We start from the raw sequence: 23,662 nt of genomic DNA, 5'->3' as shown, positions 1-23,662 counted from the left end.
CGCATTTTGTATATTTAACTCTATTATAAAATGCTGGAGGAGAAGAGGGGGGTTAGGGGTGGAGGCTGACAGTTTGTGACCCCCCCCACATGTAATAACCTCACAACCCCCTGAGGGGTCACAACCCCCAGTTTGAGAACCCCTGCTTTAATAGAAACAGTATCTGAGTAACTTTGTGAAAGGGTTTGCTCTGTCAGAGCCAGTGTAGTTAGGAATTCCCTATTGGGCAGAATTTTAACTACTGTTTATCAGAAGAAAGGGACACATCCAGAAATCAGGACCAGGCCTGAGTAGATGTGCTGAGTATTAGGAAAATCACAGAGGCATGATGTTTTTTGTTTGTTTTTTTTCCCCTACTTTCCTTCAGGACTGAAAGTGGCTGAGGATTCACTCCACAGAGGCTCCTGTAGCTCAGTGACACAGTAGTCTTGTGAGGCTCTGGTACAGCTCACTCATGAGTAGGAGCGAGGACAGGAGGGTCTGCTCAGCATTGGATCCCTGAGCAACAATCCTGGTCAATTCATGCCCCATTCTCTCTCACTACTCTGCTAACAGCCACCCATGGGTCTCATGTAGAGAGAGGTTTCATTTTGTGCAAGAAGGTGTGAAAACCTCCATTTATATTCATCCCAGTTCCACCTTCCTTTAGTGCAATAGAACCACGCTGGCTCTGTTACACAGGGGAACTCTGCAGCAATGCAAAAGAGGAATGGATTAGACATTCATTGGGTAAATTTACCTTTCACTTTTGTTTCTGTACTTAATGATCACTACAATATGCATTAGTGATATGTGACTGGATGTCAGGCTTTGTGTAGCGTTACTTTGCTGACTCATCCTAGTAGCCAGACCAAGAAGGTCTCACTAGCACCAATTAGAGGAAAAAATGGGTATTCCTCTGAGATGAGGGGACTAGAGGGAGAGAAAATAAGTCTTACAGGGAGCAACACAGGGAATAAACCATATCTAACTGAATAAGATAGATCTGCTTAGAGTGAGGGTCTGTAGGCAGCTCCTTTTTGAGTGGTCAGGGGTTGAACTGGGAGAAGAGCAGTGGTACTATCCCAAGATCTACCCAACAGAGCTCCACTGACTGGAGACACACAAAATGTCACTTGTACAAATCTTCATAATACATTTCTTCAACAGCGTCCAGGGTACCTTGTGGCAGCTGGGGATCACCAGGGAATACTGATACTCTAGCTAAACATCCCTTATCCGAGGCCATCTGGCCCATGCCGATGGGCTTGCAGTATCTGCCATGGAGGCTTTCATCTCTCTATACAGAGGGATCCTCAAGCAGTGAGATTTACCAGGTATACAGCAAGGCAGGATCACACTTAATTAAAATGATCTCTAAGTGGCAGCTTAGATTACAAGGTACAAGATGGCAGTCTCAGAGATGAAAAATACCAGTTCCATAAGCCACTGTGAGTCAACCCAATTCAAACTTGCAGAACAGCCCTGCCTTGTGTGTTAAGTTCTGCTGTTGTTTAGTTATGTTTCTGTAGCTTAAATTAAATGCAACTCTGGGTAGATGGAATGAGTCTGGGACAAAACCCTATAGTGTGTGTAACAGAAGTGGCTTAAGGACCCTCTCCACTGTGAGTGGACAGTGTTGCATTCTAGTGTTTGTATTACAGAGAGAGAGCATAAGGATTCTAGGCTCTGTAAATGTGTAGGGTTGATTACTGTTAATTCATTTGCAATAGAGATGGTCAAAAATTTGTTTAGGAAACATTTTTTCATCACCAAATGCTGATGAGTCAAAACTGAAACTTTCAGTGGGAGGTTTAGTGAGAAAATTTTCAACTTGGAAAACTTTTGAATTGTCAAAAACACTTCATTTTGGCATTTCAAAATGAAAAATTCTGGTTTTTCATTGTATAACAACTTTTCCTTTAGAACTTTGTTATAGTTAAAAAATGAAATATTTGAAATCAGAGTGAAACATTTAGAAAATATCAGAATGCAACACTTCAATTTACCCAAACTGAAATTTATTCGTTAGGACCTCTTTTTCATTAACATTTTTGAGATTTTTACTTTTCATCCCATTTTGGATGGGAAAATCTTTCAATACTCTGAGAAGTTTTGTTGTACTGGAAAACCATTTCCTGACCAATTCAGACTTGCAGCGATAGATTTATTGCACAATGGCACCCTGCTGGCAGAAAGTGGAGTGCACAAAAGAGATGAATGAATATGTAGGAAAAGGCAGATATATAGAGGGCCTTGAATGTGAAGACAGGAAGCTTGAACTTTATGCAGTGGAAAAGGGGGAGTCATGGAAGGATGAAAAGGGGGAGTAACATGGCCAGAATGAGAGGAGGGGAGCTGATCTTAGAAGCTGCAGGTGGGGATGGGGGTGTGACATAATGTGACATCACATGATGTAGTTATCAGGGAGCCCAGAGAGAAGGCAGTTACAATAATGAAGACTGAAGATAACAAGAGCTTTCATGATGTGGATAGAAAGAAAAGTTCAGATCTTAGAGAAATTTTATATGGAGGAAGAAGTAGTAAGTTTGGACACAGCTAGGGAGGAGGAGGAATCAAAAATGACTTTGAGCTCTGAGTAGGAGGAAGGATGATGGTACTGTCAGTTGTGACCGAGAAGGAAGGCCTGGGGAGGATTTCAAGGAAAAATCAGGAGTTCACTTTGTCCATATTTAATGTAAGTTATTGGTGTGACATTCAGGAGATGTCGGAAAGAGAGGCTGGGATTGTGAGTCATCCATAAAGACTATCCTGCGACTTATCTACAAAAAGGTTACCTAAGAAAAAGGAATAAAGGGAGACTAGCAGAGGTAAGAAAACAGACTCTCTAGACAGGGGGAAAGTGGAGTAAAGGACTCACTGGGTATGTCTACACAGCACCTAGACACCTGAGGCTGGCCCGTGCCAGCGGACTGGGGCTTGCAGGGCTCAGGCTGTGGGGCTGTTTCACTGCTGTGGAGATGTCTGGGCTTGGGCTGGAGCCTGGGCTCTAGGACACTGTGGAGTGGGAAGGTCCCAGAGCCTGGGCTCCAGCCTGAACTACACAGCAATGAAACAGCCCCACAGCCCAAGCCCTGCAAACCACAGTCAGCTGGCAGGGGCCAGTCGCAGGTTTTTCCTTTGCTATGTAGACGGCCTCAGTGGGTATATACCTATAGTATGAACTAGAAGTACACATACTCTCACTAGCGCTCATCAAGCTAGCGTGAGCAGAGACAGCAGTGTATTCATGGTAACACTGGTAGCAGTAGTCAGGGCCGGCTCCAGACCCCAGCGCGCCAAGCAGGCGCGTGGGGCGGCATTGTCCTGGCAGGGCGGCATTTGGCTCCTACGGACCTTCCGCAGTCATGCCTGCGGGAGGTCCACCGGATCCCCCAGAAATGACTGCGGAGGGTCCCCTCTTCCCACGGCTCCGCTTGAGCTCCCGCAGGCATGACTGCGGTGGGTGCGCTGGTCCCGTGGCTCGGACGGAGCTCCCACAGGCACGCCTGCGGATGCTCCACCGGAGCCGCGGGACCAGCGCACCCGCCGCAGACACTTCTGCCCCGGCCGCGGGACCGGGGAAGGGCGGCGAGCGCGCCGCCCTGCTTGGGGCGCTATAATTTCTAGAGCCGCCCCTGCCAGTAGTGGAGGCATGGCTGAGCTATGCCAAATACAGACCCACTGCTTTCAAGCAGGTTTATACTTTGCAGAGCTTGGTTGTGCCTCCGCTGTTGCTACCCGTGTTACCATGGCTATACTGCTAGTTATACTTGTGCTAGCTCTCAGAGGAAGCACAAGTATATGTACACAAGCAGAGAATCACACTCCTAGAAAAATTGTGGAGATAGCCTTAAAGAGATACTGAAGGAATGAAAGAAGTAGGAGGAGAACCAGGAATGGATGGAGTTTTAAAAGCCCAGGAAAGACACGATGGTGAATAATTTACCAACTGCTAAGTTTATCATTTGCATATTGATGTACTTTTGCGTAAAGAAGCAAAATTAAATCACCGTTCATTGCTGTTGTGCATATGTTTGTTTTAAAGCTAAGCATGCTAAAACCATTAATGCTGCACAGCAGTGGTAAATCACTTCATTTTCTGATGCCAGATTTAAAAAGCAAACTTTCTATACATCTGTTATTAAAGCTCAATTATGATCCACAACATGTTTTATATTATAGTTATGGGTTTCTCCGGTGTAAAGACTGAGGGTCATATCCTTAGCTGGTATAAATTATCTCCATTGACACCAGCTGAGCATCTTGCCCTGAAAACTGTCAGTGGCTTAATATTTGCCAATGTTCTATGGTGACAGGATGAAACCACTAAACTTATTTTGCTTGTGACCTGTAACTCTTTAGATCACTACACCACCCACCCCTCCACACTACAATACTGAATCACATGCATCCTTGAAGTAAATTAATTTGAGCCAGGGGTGAATTTAGTCCCTTGGAGCAAATTCGGTTCTCATTCATACCCATTGAATCCCATTTATTAATGGCAGATTTTGGCCCATGAAAAGCATTCAATAAATCAAGCACCTTTGGTTTTAAAAAAAACCCTTATTTTTCAAAAGTTAAAAAGGAACATGGCTGGGGTGGGGGCAGGGGGGCAGTTAACTTTTATTGCCAACGAATAATGCCATTAGATATCACTAATGAGTGCCTCCTTCCTACGGTGTTTGTTGTGATAGTTTGAACTGACTCAATTTAGAGAACATTGTTTAGATAACACTCGTACAAAGTACAGAACACTGGATCATTAAATGAAAGGGTGCAATGGAGAACCCTAAAGTATATTATCCAGGGAGGAGAATGACTGAAAGCAATAAAAAAATGTTCCCTTTGGCAGTCATGCTTTTCCATTCTGACCAAGAAACATGAGAACTTTTATTATACAAAACTGAGCTTTTTTTTGTGAACTTTTCCTTTAGGCTTGCCAATGATAGATGATGATTTAATTTTTTCCAGATATGCACTTGGTTTAATACACATCTCTTGCATGTGGCGCAGAATAGGATAAATGGGCATTGGTCCTAGAATGTTTGTTCCTTTTTACAACTCCTTAAGACTAAATTCAGTAGAATTGCAACACATTTTCAGCACTCTATTCTTGCACTACATTGTGTGGCATTTGATTGTAAAAGCACCTTATTTTAAATCATATGTCATTTGTTCTATATCCTTACACTTTCCCTTTGTTTGTTTTAATATGTGCACTTGAATTCAAAATGCTGTTTCAAACAGATTTGATTGAATAACAAACCCTCTACTCCAGCTCAAGCTTTTAGACACAGCTGTTACTACTGCAAACACAGAAGCTTTGATGTGCCCCATTCTCATTTCATTTCTGTTGGATTCTTTCCGGAGTAGCTTGAAGCATTGATTTTGCCTGAAAGCTTCTTTATTCTGTAAGTAAAACCAGTTCAAATGGAGAAAAAAAGTGCTTTTGTTTCATAATAGTTTGTATTCACTATTATACCGGTTCCCTCATCCCTCTGGCTTTTCAACTCTCTTTTGCTGGATTTCATCCAGTGCGGTTAGAGATACTACAGTTCTGGTTGAAGAAGAATGCTAATTCTAACCCTTTGCTTTCAGAAACACATTTTCAACCAACGTTAAAACTATCTTTTGCAATGACATATTTTATGTTGGCTTTTTCTCTCATTTATCTAAGTTGTTCCTTTTAAATGTTGAGAGCTTGGGAACATTCTGTTCAGACATTTTGACTTACCTGAGTTTGAGGAAAAAGTGAGCAGCAGGTCTCCTTGTCAGTGTGTGCTTCTACCATAGACATGCCTGTAGACAGGACATACTTCCTCGTCAGTGCTGATCCTAGACTCCCATGGCAGTCTGATTCCTAGACAGAAACTCCATGGGCTATTTCACACAGGACTGTCCCCTTTTTAATTGCTCTCAGCCATGTAAAAATTGTCATGTTTACTAGGCATCCTAGGATATTTCATCATCCCTTGCCCCCTGGGCTATTACACTTTAGCTAAAGAAAATTGTTCAGACTTTTTTCTCCCATGGGGTAACTTAAAACCAGTTTAATTTTGTGTGTCAAAGCTGGTATATATATTGTCCTTGTGAAAAAGGTGTACTTTATTGTCTGAGAATTAAAGAACGTATAGTCACATGTAAATAGCCTATCAGTACTATGCATGGGCAGTATGTTATTTTCATGCATCAGACATGCACATAATTGGATGGCGGTACATTGAAATAAACACACACAGGGCCTTATCTCATACTACCTACACAAGGAAAAATCACAGTGAATGTTAAACGTATGAATGCTTTTAAATCTGCTTTTTTTGTTTTATTTTTTGGCTAGTGTAAGGAGTATGAGATCTTCTGCAACATGCAATACAACAGCTTTTTTTTTCTTTTCTAAACTATTGCAATAAACACACAATGGCATTGTGATCATACTGAAGGAGATAGTATTGTAGGCACTGAAGCTCAGCACAAGAGCATCTTCACTCCCATTCTTCTTAACATCTCTCCTCACATCACAAAACCATCTATCATTCTCACCTGCTATTGAATGTTCAGGCCCTAAACACCATCTCTGGTACCAATTCCCCAGGTATTGTTACTCCAGAAGGGGAAAGGAAAACATTATCCATATTTCCCACAGTTTTCTTCTTCACTCCTTTCTTCATATCTGGACAGAAGCCCAGATATGTCACAGGTTTTGAGAAGAAATCCAGACCAGTGAGGGGTTGTCACTATTTGTCCTACAACCTTGGGTGCCCTGCAATGAATGCTTTGCTGCTGGCACTCCTAGCCTGGGGAGGGGAGAGGAGAGGAGAGGGAGAGAGAGAGACTCTGTGTGTGTGTGTGTGTGTGTGTGTGTGTGTGTGTGTGTGTGTGTGTGAGAGAGAGAGTCCTGGCTCAGGAGCTCTGACCAAAGCAGCCTGTCTACAGCTCTACTGTGGCTTCAACCAGCCTTGGTTACAATCATCAAGGTGACCTCGCCACACTCCCAGTCCCAGATTTCCCTAAAACCATGTGCTCTGCAAAGTCCAGCCCTCTTCTGGACAGTTGAGAGAGAAAATAAGGTTTATTTTCTTCCTCTAAAGACACAAAAGCACCTCACGGTTTATTAATTTAACTGTGGGTTAATACACCCTTCCATTTAAACACAGCACTGAATTGGTTTACTACTAGAGAAATCATTAACAATATGGCATAGGTTATGTAATACCAAGTAAAAGGAACAAAGTTAGAGAGGGTTACAAGCAAATAAAAGTGAAAAAATGCACCTAAAAGTCTAAAACTTAATCTACCAAGGTACAGACTTTGTAATAGATGGTTTCCTCTCAGTCACCCTTCTTCCCAGCCATGTCTGATTTTTCCTCAGTCAGGACCTTCTACAGAAGTACAAGATGCTGGCTTCCCTTGTCTTCCCCCATGAAAGATCTTTGATTATATGGGGTTTTCAGAGACTTGAACCCTTGCCCCTTGGTTGAAGGACTCATAAGAACGGCCTTACTGGGTCAGACCAAAGGTCCACCAAGTCCAGTATCCTGTCCTCTGACAGTGGCCAATGGCAGGTGCCCCAAAGGGAGTGAACAGACAGGTTATCATCAAGTGATCCATGCCCTGTCACCCAATCCCAGCTTCTGGCACACAGACGCTAGGGACACCATTCCTGCCCATCCTGGCTAATAGGTCCATCAATGGCTGTCTTCCATGAATCTATCTAGCTCCCTTTTGAACCCCGTTATAGTATTGGCAAGGAGTTCCAGAGGTTGATAGTGCATTGCATGAAAAAATACTTTCTTCTGTTTGTTTAAAACCTACTACCTTTTAATTTCATTTGGTGACCCCTTGTTCTCGTATTATGAGGTGTAAATAACACTTCCTTATTTACTTTCTGTATACCACCTTTGATTTTATAGACCTCTATCATATCCCCCTTAGTCACCTCTTTTCCAAGCTGAAAAGTCCCAGTCTTATTAATCTCTCCTCATACGGAAGCCATTCTATACCCCTAATATTTTTGTTGCCTTTTTCTCAACCTTTTCCAATTCCAATATATCTTTTTTGAGATGGGGCGACCACATCTGCACACAATATTCAAGGTGTGGGTGTACCATGGATTTATATAGAGGCAATATATTTTCTGTCTTATTTATCCCTTTTTTGATGATTCCCAACATTCTGTTTGCTTTTTTGACTGCCACTGCACATTTGAGGGGGTGATTTCAGAGAACTATCCACAATGACTCCAAGGCCTGGTCTACACTGGGGTGTGCGGTCGATATAAGATACGCAACTTCAGCTACGAGAATAGCATAGCTGAAGTCAATGTATCTTACTTCGACTTAGATCTTGAGTGGTAATTTAGACCCCATCATTATATATGTATAGTTAGGATTATGTTTTCCAATGTGGATTACTTTGCATTTATCAACATTAAATTTCATCTGACATTTTGTTGCCCAGTCACCCAGTTTTGTGAGATCGTTTTGTAGCTCTTCGCAGTCTGCCTGGGACTTAACTATCTTGAGTACTTTTGTATCTGCAAATTTTGCCACCTCACTGTTTACCCGTTTTTCCAGATCCTTTATGCATATGTTAAATAGTACTGGGCCCAGTACATCTTTCTCAGCTTGCAAGACCTCTGGCCTCTTGTCTAGTGATGGATGACAATTATGACTTCTGTGTTTGCTTATATCTTCCAGAGTTGAATGACTTTATTTCAAGAGGCAGGATGACCTCATGATGTTTTTCTCTTCAAGTGGTCTTCTCATCCTCTGATTTTCTAGGTGACAGTTGTCCAATAATGAATTTATGCTGCAAATGAGACCACCTAATCTCACCCAAGATATCGAAGACAGAAGTAATACACACCACTGTGTCTTAAAGACCCACATTTATGTTTGCCCTTCCTAAATGAGATGGATTTGATGGGACACCCCATATGTGAGACCTGCAGAGTCATGAGGATTAAGGTCACCCATTTATTGGACTGCACTCTTGAGGTCTATACTTACGACTCAATCTGCAAATATTCTTTCTGTAGCCACCCAACTTAGACTTTCAACTATGACACTGATTCCTTTTCTCTTCTCTTCTCTTTTTTTTCTTTTTTCTTTTCTGCCAGGCTAAAAATAAAGACTTTTCACTTTTGGTTGTTAACTGGACACCCACAAGAACCAAAAGTCAACAGGGCCTGGCACTTAAAGTACCTACAGCACATGCCTCTGAGCTTGTGGGTGTGCCTGTCTTGTGACCAGGCATCTGCAAGGGTCTGATGTACCACATTACTCCATGACAAACTGCAAGTGAGAGTGTCACTCAAAGATAATGGATTGGATTACTTGATGAGTATCTGTTCAGTTCATTCCTTCTGAAGCACCTGGCATTGGCCACTGTTGGAAAACAGGATACAGAGCTAGATAGACTATTGGTCTGACCCAGTATGGCTGTTCTTTTTGTTCTTATAACAGGCCACTGACCTTAAAACATCCACTGTTCAATGTCTCTGCCAATAAAATTAAGTACACAGCAGTTTTACAAGATGAGGGTTCAGAGTCAGAAAATTACAGAGCTGATTTGCAAACTGACATTGCCTTCTCACATGGTTTCCAACAAATCATTAACAAAATTAATTATTGTGACCTATTACTAAATTCTTCCTGGAACTTATTTGGAAAGGCTATTGCACATCATCATGTAATTGTGCACAGAATATAGTAATGAATGATTTGAAGAATGCTCAGTGGTGGTGTTTTCACATGGGCACAGATCCTGCATGCTTCACCATGCCAAACTGTTGGATTACATATTAATCATGGTATCACTAAACATTATTCCAGACAATAGACAATGTTCCTGACTATGATCACTCCCCTGCTAGTTCTGAAGCAAGTAATACTAGACTAGTTTGAGGGGTTGTGAATTTCTGATTTTGTGAAAGACCATGACCTACTAAAGGAGGCAGTTTAGAGGCATGGTTCCCAACCTTCTGGACTTGCAGACCTTCGTTAACAAGAGAGCTTCACCTGAGGTCCTCATGCTCCCAGCTACTCCTACTTTCTTTTTAACCCAAGCTCCCCTTTATCTCACTTTTTCAAAGTTCTTTCTTCCAGATCAACCTCAGTCTTGTTCCTTCCCTTCTCTTTTCCTCTTCCTTGTTGTTTTCCTCCAGTTCCTCATTAACCCATGCCTTGTCACTTCCAGTTGTGGGGGCAGTTTAAAAAGGGAAGCCCACGGGCTGCACCAGACCAGGAAGTAAGGCTGATCTCTGGAGCAGTGGGGGGAGAGACTGCAGCCTTGGTACAGCCACTTTGGGAGCCATGATACATATTTCCCTTGCTAAGGAGCCAAGAACCCATAGGGGCCGTGGATAATGAGATATTGAGCCCTCAGCAGACAAAGTAGATACTACTAAGTCTGTGGCATGCCCCAAACAGAGGAGTCACAGCCTCGCAGGAAGTGATCTGGGGTGAGTGTAACTTGGGGTGGATCAACGAGTAGTCCAAACACTTCAACAATCCTTTAGGGCTCTGGGTTGGGGCCCATTAGAATGGGAGGGCCCAGATCATTGACACCTCCTCCTCCTCCTCCCCCTCCCCCTCGCACTTCTCCTACTGTCTTTCATGACTGAACCCCAAGGTGGGAAGAGGAGGCACACAGGCGAGACTGAGACCTGCTGTATATGACCTGGAAGGGTCCCCTCCACGACAGGCAGACTGAAAAGAACTGTGAAGCCACTGCCTGACCACTAAGCCAGCTGGTTAACGGACTGACTAACCACCGACTCCCATTTGGATATACAGATAGTGAAATCAATGATAATTGTAGTGAGATGCTTTTGATAATACCTAATGCACAATTCTTGCAAAGCACTGCTGATTAGGAAGTTTAATTAGTAATTGACAGTTACTGCTGGATACCTTGGGGATGTGCACACACTCCTCCAGAAAACTGCTGAGAACCGCTTTGTCCCCAAGTTCTCAGACTCCTCATAAATATACTTACTTTTGCAGTGGCACTGGAACAATTTGTATAGTCAGGGTTCTGAAAGCATACAGGGTTTATGATGGAAAACACTTCTAGCCAGGGGGTGCAGCAGCACCCCTAGTTCCAGCACCTATGTATTTTTGTGACATTATGTAATATTTATGGCTAAGATTTTTGTCATGGTTGTTTTTAGTAAAAGTCACGGACAGGTCACGGGCAATAACTACTGCTGGGGCTCCAGGGTTCCCCTCCACCCACAGTGGCTGAGAGCATGGGGTTCCCCCTTTCCCCCAGCAGCAGCTTGGATCTGTGAGGTCTGCCCATGGAAGATGAGAGCTCCAGAGTCCCTCCTGCACCCTGAAGGACTGGGAGCTGCAGGGTCCCCCTGATGCCTGTGGTGGCAGTTCGGGGCTGAGGGGGTCCCCCTGATGCCAGCAGCATCTCAGGGTTGTGGGGGTCTCCATACACCCATGGAGGTGGATCGTGACTGCAGGCTCTCCCTGCAGCAGTGGCTCAGAGCTGCTTGAGTCCTCACTGCCTGCAGTGGGGAGTTGGGGGGACCCTGCTGACTGAAAACTCCAGCTACGCTGCCCACGTCTGAAGCAAAAATGTCATGCAGGTCTCTGAAAGTCATGGATTCGGTGACTTCCATGGCCTCCACGACAAAATCTTAGCCTCGCTAATATTCCAATCAGAGCAGTTTGAGAAGAACAGAAATAATCATGTAAAATAGATGTCAAGTCCCCTAGGGGAGGGAATGAAAGCCTGTTGAACTGATGCTATGGATAGCAGGCTGGATGAGCGCACGCACACCTCAGGGACAATTCTAGGCCTGTCATATGATAATGTTGTCACTCTGTGAAGCACCCCTTAGCAAGCTAGCCTTTTCCCACATGTAGAGTCAGACAGATGTGGAATCTGACTTTCCAGGCAGTGCTGCATGTGGGTACCGTTGCACTGACACCATATGCTGGCAGATATTAACACAGGATTCGGGGGCATTCAAAATTCTATTAATCCTGGCTTGTAGTAGAGTATTGTGGGGGGATTACATTTTTTTTCTGGACCACAACATATCTGTGAGGGGACTGTGAATAGCTTTTTGGGGACTTTTTCAGCTTGGAAAAGAGATGACTAAGGGGCGGGAGGGCTATGGTAGAGGTCTATAAAATCCTGACTGGTGTGGAGAAAGTAAATAAGGAAGTGCTGTTTACTCCTTCCCCTAACACAAGAACTAGGGGTCACCAAATGAAATTAATAGGCAGCAAGTTTAAAACAAACAAAAGGAAGTATTTTTTTCACAAGGACCATCACAAATCTGCTCCAACTGCAAGGTGCATTTTTCTGACTTTGCCTTGTCTAACATAAACACGTAGCAAAAAAACCTAATCAAAACAAGACACTCCACTGCACGCACTCCTCCCCTTGGGGAGAGGATAAGAAAACACATGTGACAGATGTATAGTCATGTTGCTTAATGTGCTACAGGAAGGTGCTCTGATACTAGGGTGATGACCGAGGTATAAGAAACTATACAGAATAGAATGGAAACCAGATTGTGCGCTTTGGGGATGCGGAACACGGAAAGGGCAGCAACAGTAACTCCTTGGGACACAGGAAGGAAATGTGCACCATAAAACCTTCCTCATGGATATATCATGGTCCTTCTGCCTTTATAGAATGGAAGGGGACAAGGCCAAGAATGGCCACTATCCATAGGATCAGCCAATGAAGGTTATGCAATAAATGCTGACTCCAAAAGCATTATTTTATGCAGTCACCATTCCCCCCCGCCACACACACATATACACAATTAAACCTCCTCAGTTGGAGCTTTTGAAAAGTCATTGATGACAACCACATGGGTGGAAAACGTGTGATAAGACTAATGGCATTTAAAACTTTACAATGCTGTTATAAATACAATCATGCTCCTTCACAATCTAGAGTCCCTATCTATTTATTGTTCTCGGTCATATACTAGATAATCCATGCCTCTGAAAGGCAACAATCTTTTTGTTATGTGCCTACCACAGTTGGGTCTCAGTCCTTGACTGGGCTTCTAGATACTACTAAAATACAAATATTTACCACTACTGATAGGGTGGATAGGTGCACACTATATTTATCTATATAGATATCGATAATTTGTCTTCTAAAGCAATTAAGAATTATTTTGCAAATAAAGCACCATAATAATATCATAATTGCTTTTATAAAAAATAAATTACTATATACCATTAGCAAAGTTAAGAACATAAATTAACATGCATATGTACTATACAGCTACATTTTTAAGCCTCCGTGTTTGTTTTTCTCCCTTTTTGTGAACACCTAAGTCTAGACAGTATTTAGTTATAAAGGCAGGATAGTATCCAACCAGCACATGGGATTAACCATGAAAGAAAAATCTTTTGCAGTAGGGTTTATGAAAGAGCTAATTGCATTATGGTGAAGTTTTAAGTTAAAAACTGATTTCTGCTACATGCAGTGTTCATTTGGCAAGCTTTGGTGAATTCAGACATTGACCAAGGTTTCAATTCCAACATGCTGGGTGAAAAGTTATACATTTTAGGCAAAATTGCAACTGGAAAAGTCAATATGGTATCTCATTACATCGACATACCATCAGTATTATTACCAACACATTAGAGCAGAATAAAAGCTTTACAGACCTGATTTTTTGAAATATTGAGAACCTGCAACTTAGAGTTTCACATTCTCAGCCCTTCTAAAATAGTTAAGAAAATGTTTCATTTTGAAGGGGAAAGTTAGAATTTACGTACATCATGCATATTCTTTATATACTTGTCATTGAGGTCAGTCTTTAAATATCAGAATTAAATGCAGGCCATCAAACATCAACTATTTGCTTCTACTTACAGATAAAAAGAGACTAAAACAATGTGATTGTTGGGAAATAATTTATACTAAATATCAGAAATAGCTAAAATCTTCATATTTCCCCCCAGGGAGCAGTTCACTGTAATATTCAGGTTGTGTACTGAAACCCCGACTATTGACATAACTTACTATAAAAAAAGGAGAGAAAGACTTTATATAAAGATATCCCAATGGTACTGCCACTATCGATGGATTTTGTATGTGCCATGTTTAAGTACCTGGACATCTCTAAAATCCAGCCTCTTTCCATGAGTCAATAGCTTACTAAATATTACACTGAGCTGATTACATTTGCCTTAAAAAATGACATTTCTTCCCATTAAAATATTTGGATATTTTGACACATCCTTGTCATGTATCTGCAGGGCATATTTTGGGGGTTTTGTGTGTTATCATATTTTTTCAAACATTAACTATTTCCCCACAACATTCCTGTGAAGTCGGTAAGCAGTATTATCCCCATTTCACCTATATGGAAACTGAAACACATTAGTTAAGTGACTTACTCAAGGCCACAGAAGGAAACAGAATTAGAACATTGGGGATGGAATCCTAGCTTTACTGAAGTTAATGGAAAAAGGTTCCCATTGACTTCAATGGAGTCAGGATTTCAGCCTGGATTTCCTTATCCATGTCTCTGAGTTCAGAACACTTCACATCTCATGGATTTGTATGGCAGTTCTATATATGCATAGTTCAGTGTATGTGGTACCCCTAGAAGTGCTGTGGTACCCAGAGTCTAATAAATGTCATGCCTATTCAGCTAGGGAAGTATCACTAGAAGACTTCAATCTGTAAAGGAAAAAAAACAAACAAGAAATTGGTGTAATTTATTGATACAATGAAAGGCTGTTCACTGTCATAGCAGTGCCTATTTTGAGAAAGGAGAGTGTAAGGTATGATAACGAATAGCACTATAGTACTTGATTATTTTATAATACATATCAGGCCAACTGTACCTGAATTCATAAATCTGTGCATTATAATAGAGTTCCTTAGTGGAACTCACACTTAATGTAGAATTTAAGAAGATAGGCGAAGAGTAGACGAACTTGCACTGGGACTGTAGGAACATTAAAAATACATAATTTGCAGTATATTTGCATTAAGAATTTAAAAAAAAACACATTGCGTATAGATCTGGGAACCTCTTTTCTGAAGGAAGAGAAATATTTGCAAATATAAAATGATAGTAGCAAGTAGGAATTTAGAGTAAAAAGAAAAAAAATATTGATTGACTTATGAATTAGAACAAGTTTCATGCCAGCAAAACTTGCTTCTTAAACTCTGAAAATGCAAATCTGATCGTGAGATATCTTCAAATAACAACAGCCTGAAGAAGCCGGAAACATATCATGATGTCCAGTGGGATAGGAGGCTGAATTTCATTTCCATCCAGGCGGAGGTAGCGGAGATGTGGCATATTATCGTAGGAACTGTGATCTTCTACGGCAATAGAGGTGGGACACATTAGAGTGCCATTGACACCTATAAATACAAATAAACTATGTTATTTAATTTGTATGAAAAAGATGCAAGGAGATTAACTTTTTATGGTACATTTTAACAATATTTATACAGTGTTTGGCTATTCTTTTCAATACTGTAAAATATTGAATTAGTCATAATTTCAGTTAAAAAAAAGTGTGCTAAGATAGTATAATCAAATTCATTCTGTAAATGACTTGTCATGATTACTATCAATTTACCTTCTAGAGAGGTACCAGAATGTCTGCCTACATTTTGGACAGTTGGAAGAGTAAGACATTTAACTGCTAAAGTGAAATTTTCAAAATATTCAGTGTTGGCCTAACTCTGCTCGCATAGGACTCCAATGAGCGCAGAGTTAGGTCAGTCCTGAGCACCGCTGAAAATCCCACTTTGAGTGTCTGCGCATTAGCGGCAGTAAAAAAAAATATTGTCCAATTCATGATATTTGACATTCAATGGCTAAGAATATTGATCAGAGGAACTCCTCTTACAAGTGTCCTTTCTAGAGTGTTAATATACAAGCTCCCCATTTCTCCTATCCTGTTGAACAATGGCTTCATCAAATTTCATATCACTGATGCACTGGGGTGCTACCATTCTTATTTTATAGGTAATAACTGCAGTTATATATAAGCAATAGATACAGTATCTCATTTTATTTCAGATAAAGATTTGAAATTGTGTCTCAAATCATTTTATTTTCATTAAAATTAGGGGTGTTACCTTCTTTAAATCTGCCCTGCTAAATTCTATCTGCAGTTTCCATTGTGTAAAGTATTCTACACGTCTTGTCTTGACTGTTGTATAGTGATTTTCAACAGGTGCCCTGCTTCAGCTTATAAGTGGCTTCAGATTAATGATGGCTGAAGTGATTTTTTTTATATGTATCAAGGGCGCCAAACTCATTGGGTCAAATTGTGGCAGTTAGTTACTAACCTGAGTACCTGAGGCTGCTGCTGGCTATCGTACTTGAGGAGGTCTCCTGTAGCAGGGAAACGCACACATTCTCTAAGCAGCCCAAAGCTAGCATAGGGCAATGTTTTCCTGTTTAAATCTTTTAAAAATATTTCTGATGTTTGGCAACAAAAAATCTGAAATATTTTTGATTTGAGGCATTTCTGATTTTTGATAGCCTCAAAATTGTCAATGAATTTGTTTTATGAAAATAAGTTTTGATGAAAACAACTTTAGTTTTTGTCAGTATTTTTAAAGGAGAAAAATGATTTCCTGAACAACTGTATCCAAAATGCCATCTGTAACATCAGCTCATGTTTGGACTTTATCTTCACAACACAAAGGGGCAGAAACCTTTTTTTTTTTTTAAATGAAGGTTTTTACCTTTAAGAATATGAATCTCTCATGAGAGCTACATAAATACATCAAGTTGGCCAAGATCTGATTCCTTTATTATATACCCCACCACTGGCCTACCTCACAGGAATGTGTTGAAGCTTGTAAAGCTCTCAATATTCATGGAAGAAAAGTGCTACAGATGTGAAAAATCTAGTTATTTATTTATAATTATATTCAGAAGAGTGGGTATCAAAAGCAACCCTTACCTACAAGAATTATATATGATAATATATACTATTGCTCTATGTATGTCTTGCAATCGATTTATTTCATTTGTATCATAAAGCTCATTTATGTGTCAGGCTAAGAAACTGGAAGCCATAGGGTGATATTTCATTATAAAAGTCTTTACTAAAAGGCATGATGTTGAATGACCTCTGTATAGCAGAAAATATCTGTCCTTTCAGGCCACATGGGATTCAGCAGACCAGTGACACACTACAGTCTAGATACAAGACAGAATGGTCACAAAATAAGAAACAAAAATGCCCCACCATGCCTTCTATCCAAAGTTTACTTTCTGCATTGGGCTTCAAAGACCATATTAACTACTCAAACCATAGGACATGGCAATAAAAGAGCAGAAAATGCCAGACCACACACCATGTAAAAAGAAATGATCTCTGCATGGTTTGAGGGCATCTTTCACACTTCCCCTACTAGGATCTCAAAGTCCCATCTCTAATCAGTATCACCTGCCCCTGGCTGCCAATAAGGTGAAGATGTCTCCCCACTTTCCTTCATGCTGTTGTAGGGACTCCCATCCTCAGAGTTTTTGGAGTGGGAAAAAAGAGTGAAATCTGTATGTTGATATACCCCTTCCCCTTTCCTCAAAGAGCTCTGGAATAGAGTTTTCAGCCCAGGAGAAGCAACATCAGTGAGTTTGAAAAATGATGTCTTCAGTCTACTTGACCCCTTTTAAAATTCTGCCCTTGCTGAAGAATTCTTCAGGAAAAGCCAGTCCCTGGTGATAGGATTGTCATTTTCCTGATTGTCATACATGGCCATCTGCCTATGTGGATGGTAGTCTTGATAAGATGTATAATGTCTAAACTGGGAATATGGAGCCACAACCCTGGGAGAAGTATTCCCGTGGAATAGGAAATAGCCTCCACTGATGCATAACACTGCAGGCCTGCTGAACACTCATAGACCAGCAACTGCAGAGGATCTTGTTTTTATTTTTTCTGAGAAAGATTAACCCTCACCAGTCCAACCACTCTTCCTGGCCATTGTCCTTCTCCTCTGTGTTTCTATCTCTCTACCCCAGTCCTCTCTTACTCCAACACTGACTTCTCCAATTTAACCCCAAGATGTCATCCCATGTCATCCTGTGTTTATACAGTTCTTAGCAAAATGGGGTCAGACCATGTCTGGGGCATTTGGATGTAACAATAAAATATATAAATAATAGCAAGCAAATTCCATAAAAAGTGATATTGGTGTCTTAGCACCTACAAATCCTATTCCTTTTATTATAAACCATCTACCTAACACACTACAGTATGGCAAGCATGTGAGGATATTCAATTATCATCTCTCAAGTAAAGAAGAGGAATAATTCTGTACACGAAAAAGATAACTTACTTTGGAAACTCTTTATGGAGAAACTAGAACCAAGCTTTACAAATTATTTTTCTTTCAGCACCTCTTTAAACTAATCACTTATCTTCTGTGATTTGCAGCCTGATCTGATGTCAATTCTCATCACTTCTGCCAGACAAAATTGCATTAGTTTGTCTTTTGACCTTTGATCCTAAAAGTCTTCTGAGATGTTAGAGGGCAAATGAGTGTCTAGTGTAGTAGAATATGTTCATATCTTGAGCAGCAGTAGTAAAATGTTCACACATTTGTCTTGTTTATTAAATGCTTTAAATTTTGTTACTGGTTTTCTATTGTAATGTTACTGTTTATAATCTTAAGGGTGAAGTAACATTGGATTAGGATATATTTAACTGGTTTTCTTCCAAACGTCAGTAACATGAAGGTTAAGTGTAAAAATTTCAAACTGAATACAAATTTTTTATAACTGAATTAGGAGCCTGTCTCATTAGAAGTAATTGGGATCTAGGTTCCTAAAGCCCAGATCCTCAAAGGTATTTAGGTGCTTAACTCCAGTGAAAGTAAGGCACCTAAATACCTTTGATCTGGGCCCTCAGGGGGTATGTCTCTTTTGTAAGTGGGGCTTAAGCTCTTAAATCACTTAGGCACTTTTGAAATTTAACCTTTTGATCATTTTTGCTTTTAAATACAAGATAACATGGCTGCTATTTAAAGACTTCACTGCTACCTATTACACCAGGTACATAACTGCTCACATTCCACTTATTTCAACTGTGTCCATTTAAAATGAAAGCAGATAAAGTGTGCACCTGGAGGCCTGCAGTGGATATATTAAGATAAATCCCTTTGCAAGCAGCGAATTTGCTCAGTAATGACACATGACATGAGCACTAGTTAAATCTCACTCTTTTTGTAGTCCACTTAAATGGCATCAAGCTAAGCAAAACTAACACACTCATATAAAAGTTTCTACATTTGACTTTGTAAGTACAGGCAGTGAAATAGTAGTTAATGAATCTGATTGTTAATAATCAGATTAATTTTAAATTAGCTGTGCACCAGTTGCTAAATCCTCTTTCCCAGAAATCAAGCTGTTAATTTTAATACACTTGTGAGATATGACATCACACAGTAATAAGGACTAACTTATTTGCCATGTTAGAGGATTTCAGTGGCGACAGGAAGGTTAGAAAATGAATTGGATAATATGTCAGACCAAAGTATGAATGAGTCAACATGTGTTGGCTTTTATTTGTTTAGTTTATTTTGGGCAGAGCTATTAAGTGATCACTTTTTGGTTTTGATAGCAGAAATAGTTTACTGGTGTGAAAAAGTTAAATGATATTAAGTGAGGTAATTTTAGTTTTGCATGACTTTTTGGTTGGGAAACCTTGATGGCATAACTGCTCCTCAGATCCTAAGTATGTCTGATTGGATGCCGGAAGTAGATTGTTTCAACCAGCACGATGATATGATGCTAAACTTAAATTGTCTTGAGAATGAAATGTGATGTTAATTATTTATACAATATGAAAACATTAAATAGATCAAAGGGATCAAAATCCTAAAATCCTGACTCAGAAAAAAACTTGTGTGAAGTCAGTGGAAGTTTTTCATGAGAAAGGACTGAGTCAAGATCTCAGGATTTATCTCACAGAATCCAAAAGATGGAGAAGACATAATCAGATTATCAAAATTCAGCTCCTATTATGTTGTTATTCACATAGACAAGTGATCAGGGCCTCAGTTACTAAACAATTGGTGCTTGAAGCTAGACTCCTGATTGCATATTCAGGTATCAGAATAAAGGGGCAGATTTTCAGAAGTGTTGAGCACCCAGCACCTTCATTAATCTTAGTGGAGGCTGTTGGATGCTCAGCAACTTTCAAAATCTGGCATCTTGTTTAAGTGCCTAAATATGGATTTAACAGCCTGACTTGAGACACCCATTTTATTTATTTATTTATTTACTCATTTATTTTGAAAATCTTAACCCTTGTATGTAAACTTCTGCATCTGATGGCACAAAATGGCTAATTGCCTGCTTAACTGGGAAAGTGAGTGCCCGGGTGCACTTTAATGCATTCATTTCTATGATTTGCATACCAAATGTTCTGTGTGTACAAATGCAGATTTTGTACATGCAATATTGTGTGTACATATTTTTGTTGGCATATCTTAACATTTAAGTCTTAGAAACTGGCCCAATGTATCATCTTACTCATTATTCTTGCAAGATTGTTCTTTATAGTATATTCTTGAGTCTTTTTACTCTAAATAAGTATTTTTTCTTGTTTTCTTCACATGTTGATTATAATACTGTCAAGACTGCTGATATAAAATATGTTTTAAACCTCTCAGGAAATTAAAGGAATTAACCAGTTCAAAGACTCCTGAATTTAAGAAAATAGCCATTCTTGTGCATAACCAGACAGTGAAGTACGCTTTTTGTGTGTGTGTGTGAAGAGATATTTAATAGGATTGTAATCCTTGGTGTGATCCCACACTAACAATATACACTTACTTTTGATCCTGTTGTGATCAAGATGAAGATGCTCAAGATGAGCATTGAAAAGTGGAATTTTAGTGAGTTGGTTGTGGGACAGCTGTAGGTCTAGAATAGATGAAACATTAAACACATTTGGGGGGATGCCATCATCAGATAATTTATTGTAGTTCAGTCTAAGGGAAGTCACTTTGGGTATTGCACTAAAGTAATTCTCTGGGATCACCTCAATAGAGTTGTTGTCTAAAAACAGCTGCATTGTATTAGCTGGAATGCTTAGTGGCATTTTCTTTAGGGAGTTTTTCGCTATGTTGAGTTGCATGAGATTGTTGAGCCCCTGGAAGGTGTCACTCTGGAGAGCATTATCCAACAGCTTGTTATGATGCAGATCTAGCATCGTAAGGTTTTCCAAGTTGCTAAAGACCCCTTCAGGGATCCTAGAGATTTTGTTTCTAGCTAGTCTCAGTTGCTCTAAGCTTGTCGGTAATGGAGCAGGCACCTCTTCCAACTCATTATCTTCGAGAAACAAGTAAAGCAGACGCTTCAGTTTGCTGAACACACCTTCTTCAATTCCATTGCTGGTAATTTTATTCTTGTTTAAATTTATCCATTTCAGATGAGTGGCATTCACAAAAGGCTTCTCAGAAATTGTTTCAATCAGGTTGTTCTGCAGATAGAGGTACCAGATTCTTGCTGGGATTGCAGGTATTTCTTTAAGTCCCTTGTTATCACAGTATAAAGCATTGGGGAAATTGGGAGGACAGAGGCATTCTTGTGGACACTCAAAGGTGAAGAGAGACCAATCCTCTGGATTCATAGCATCATAGACTTGTCTCACATTCCGAGTCCACACAGTATTGGTCAGGAATAATACCAAAAGGCTGGGATAGACTTTTACAGTCATTGTTTGCCTTACAAAGGAAGAAAAGCAATTAGCTATCTCTATGAAAAGAATATCCTATACCAAAATCATATATTTCAGCCAAATATAAATAATTGCACTCTTCAACAGCACACTAGCTATTTTAAACTTTTTTCTGAAACAATATTTTTTTTCTTTATAAAGGGCCAAATTCTTTCCTGACTCTGTATACTAGGGAAAAAATGGCAGTAATATTAAAGATGTCAAATAGTACAGATTTTCACCTTGGTACAATATATTCTTGATTCAAGTTAGATTCACATTGGGTGATCATTCCAAGAATCTGGAAATACTACTTTTTTATATTAAATCAATGATTCCTGTAGATCTGAAAATAGTTATTTGTAGCATCACATAATGTTTCCTATGTAGAACCACTTCATATAAACTAGAGGTTACACACAACATCACAGTAAAGACAGCTACAAATGTCATAGTGTTATTAATTCAATTCTACTGTGAGCCTCCTTGAAAGTAGTCATATGTTCCTACTTCTTTCACTCCTAAATTATAAAAGGCATCTGGATCAGATTTTCTCATCACACAAAAAAGAAAGATCAAAGAGTATTTTAACAGCTGTTTGGCATCTTCCATAAAAGCCTGAAGAAATCTGTTTGAATAACCCATTCCCCTCCCTCTCCCCTACCCCAAGTTACAGTTTTTCTACTTTAACTCCCCTTTCTGCCCTTCATTTCCTGGTAAAAAACTAAAAAAATAAGTCCACTATAAGGATTTACCCTGTTTCATTAAATATACAAATTCACTTGTTTTGTATCCAATTCCATTCCGAGTTTAACATTTTCCACTATTAGACAATGAAAGAGGCATAATCACTGATAATTTGTTCCTACGGATAACGTTTGGGTAACATAGTAACAATGCCTCATAGGATCTGCTGTATTTTCTGATTTTTGACAATGATTGGATAGCATTTTTGGAATATAAGGACAAAAGATCAGGAGCACAAATTTGTGGCAAATTACAAAAAGTTACTTTGGCAAAAATAAAATTTAGATTGAAAAAAATCTCTATCACTGATGCAAGAGTAAACTTAAGGGTTCTATTATTTGTGTGTAAAATGTGATCATTTATTGCTATCACTTTATTATTATTATTATTATTAATTATTTATTATTGCTAGAAGCAGCAAGTGCAATATTCCCACAAATTTGCTAGCCCCAGAAATTGCTGGATATTTGGAAGTATTCCAAAGAGGACAACCAGAAGATTTCTAGGGAATGTCATAGTTGAGTCACACACTGAAATGTTATCCCCCTATTATGTAAATATCTATAGCCTTAAAAATATTTTTAAAGTAATTAAAATAATTTACCTTGTTAGTCAAGTTACTGCAGATTTCTGAAGCCACTGTTAGAAATCACTTTACAGTGCAAAGCTTTGGCTGCTAGCAATTTGTTGGATCCTGTCCTCCGGACAATTATTAGCATATAAATCCTAAAGTACACACCAACATCCCTTGATACATTATCATTTACACCTTATCTATTCTTTCTAACTTGACAATGCTTCAGAATCTAGCTTACCTCAGCTTTCTTGGCTCTTCTCTTTCTATTGGTCACTGTGGTTAGACTGTAATAGTTTGACTCAGGCTACACGCTGTGTTTTATGAATACAGCCTAATATATACGCATCAGTGCCTACAACTTTTAACCCCTAAAATAACTAAGGCACCTCAGCACCTAGCTACAAAAAGACAGGAAATCCTGACTCTAACATCAAGCAGCAACAGTACTAAGGACACTTTCACTCAGATTTTTTAAAATGAGCAGGTTTGATTTAGATGAAATGGGTGATATAAAATGCATCTTTGTTCATAATATTATGTGAAGTGATACTTTTATATATAAAGTTTGCTTACATCATACTTCGTTTTCATAATACCTAAATTAGGGCAAAACGAATTAAAACCAGTGCCATCTGGTCCTACGGAAGTCTTT

General features: G+C 39.7%; 1 protein-coding gene across 2 annotated transcripts; it reads right to left on the bottom strand.

Moving 5' to 3' along the window:
• Window positions 1-14,700: 14,700 nt before the first annotated feature.
• Window positions 14,701-23,313, bottom strand: KERA (keratocan). 2 transcript variants are annotated; one of them, XM_039503618.1, is made up of 3 exons: window positions 23,249-23,313; window positions 20,801-21,693; window positions 14,701-15,357 (listed from the first exon to the last, which is right to left on the bottom strand). In XM_039503618.1, exons 2-3 carry the CDS (start codon window positions 21,684-21,686, stop codon window positions 15,188-15,190), a joined length of 1,056 nt encoding a protein of 351 aa, XP_039359552.1. In that variant the 5' UTR covers window positions 21,687-21,693; window positions 23,249-23,313; the 3' UTR covers window positions 14,701-15,187. The 2 variants fall into 2 exon arrangements, with proteins under 2 accessions (XP_039359552.1, XP_039359557.1); XM_039503623.1 differs by lacking the exon at window positions 23,249-23,313 and adding an exon at window positions 23,038-23,230.
• Between the last annotated feature and the right edge of the window lie 349 nt (window positions 23,314-23,662).

The sequence above is a fragment of the Mauremys reevesii genome, linkage group 1, assembly GCF_016161935.1.
Source record: "Mauremys reevesii isolate NIE-2019 linkage group 1, ASM1616193v1, whole genome shotgun sequence".
Classification (NCBI taxonomy): domain Eukaryota; kingdom Metazoa; phylum Chordata; order Testudines; family Geoemydidae; genus Mauremys; species Mauremys reevesii.
The sequence above is the reverse complement of the archived record's forward strand: the minus strand, read 5'-3'. Positions and strand labels throughout refer to the sequence as shown.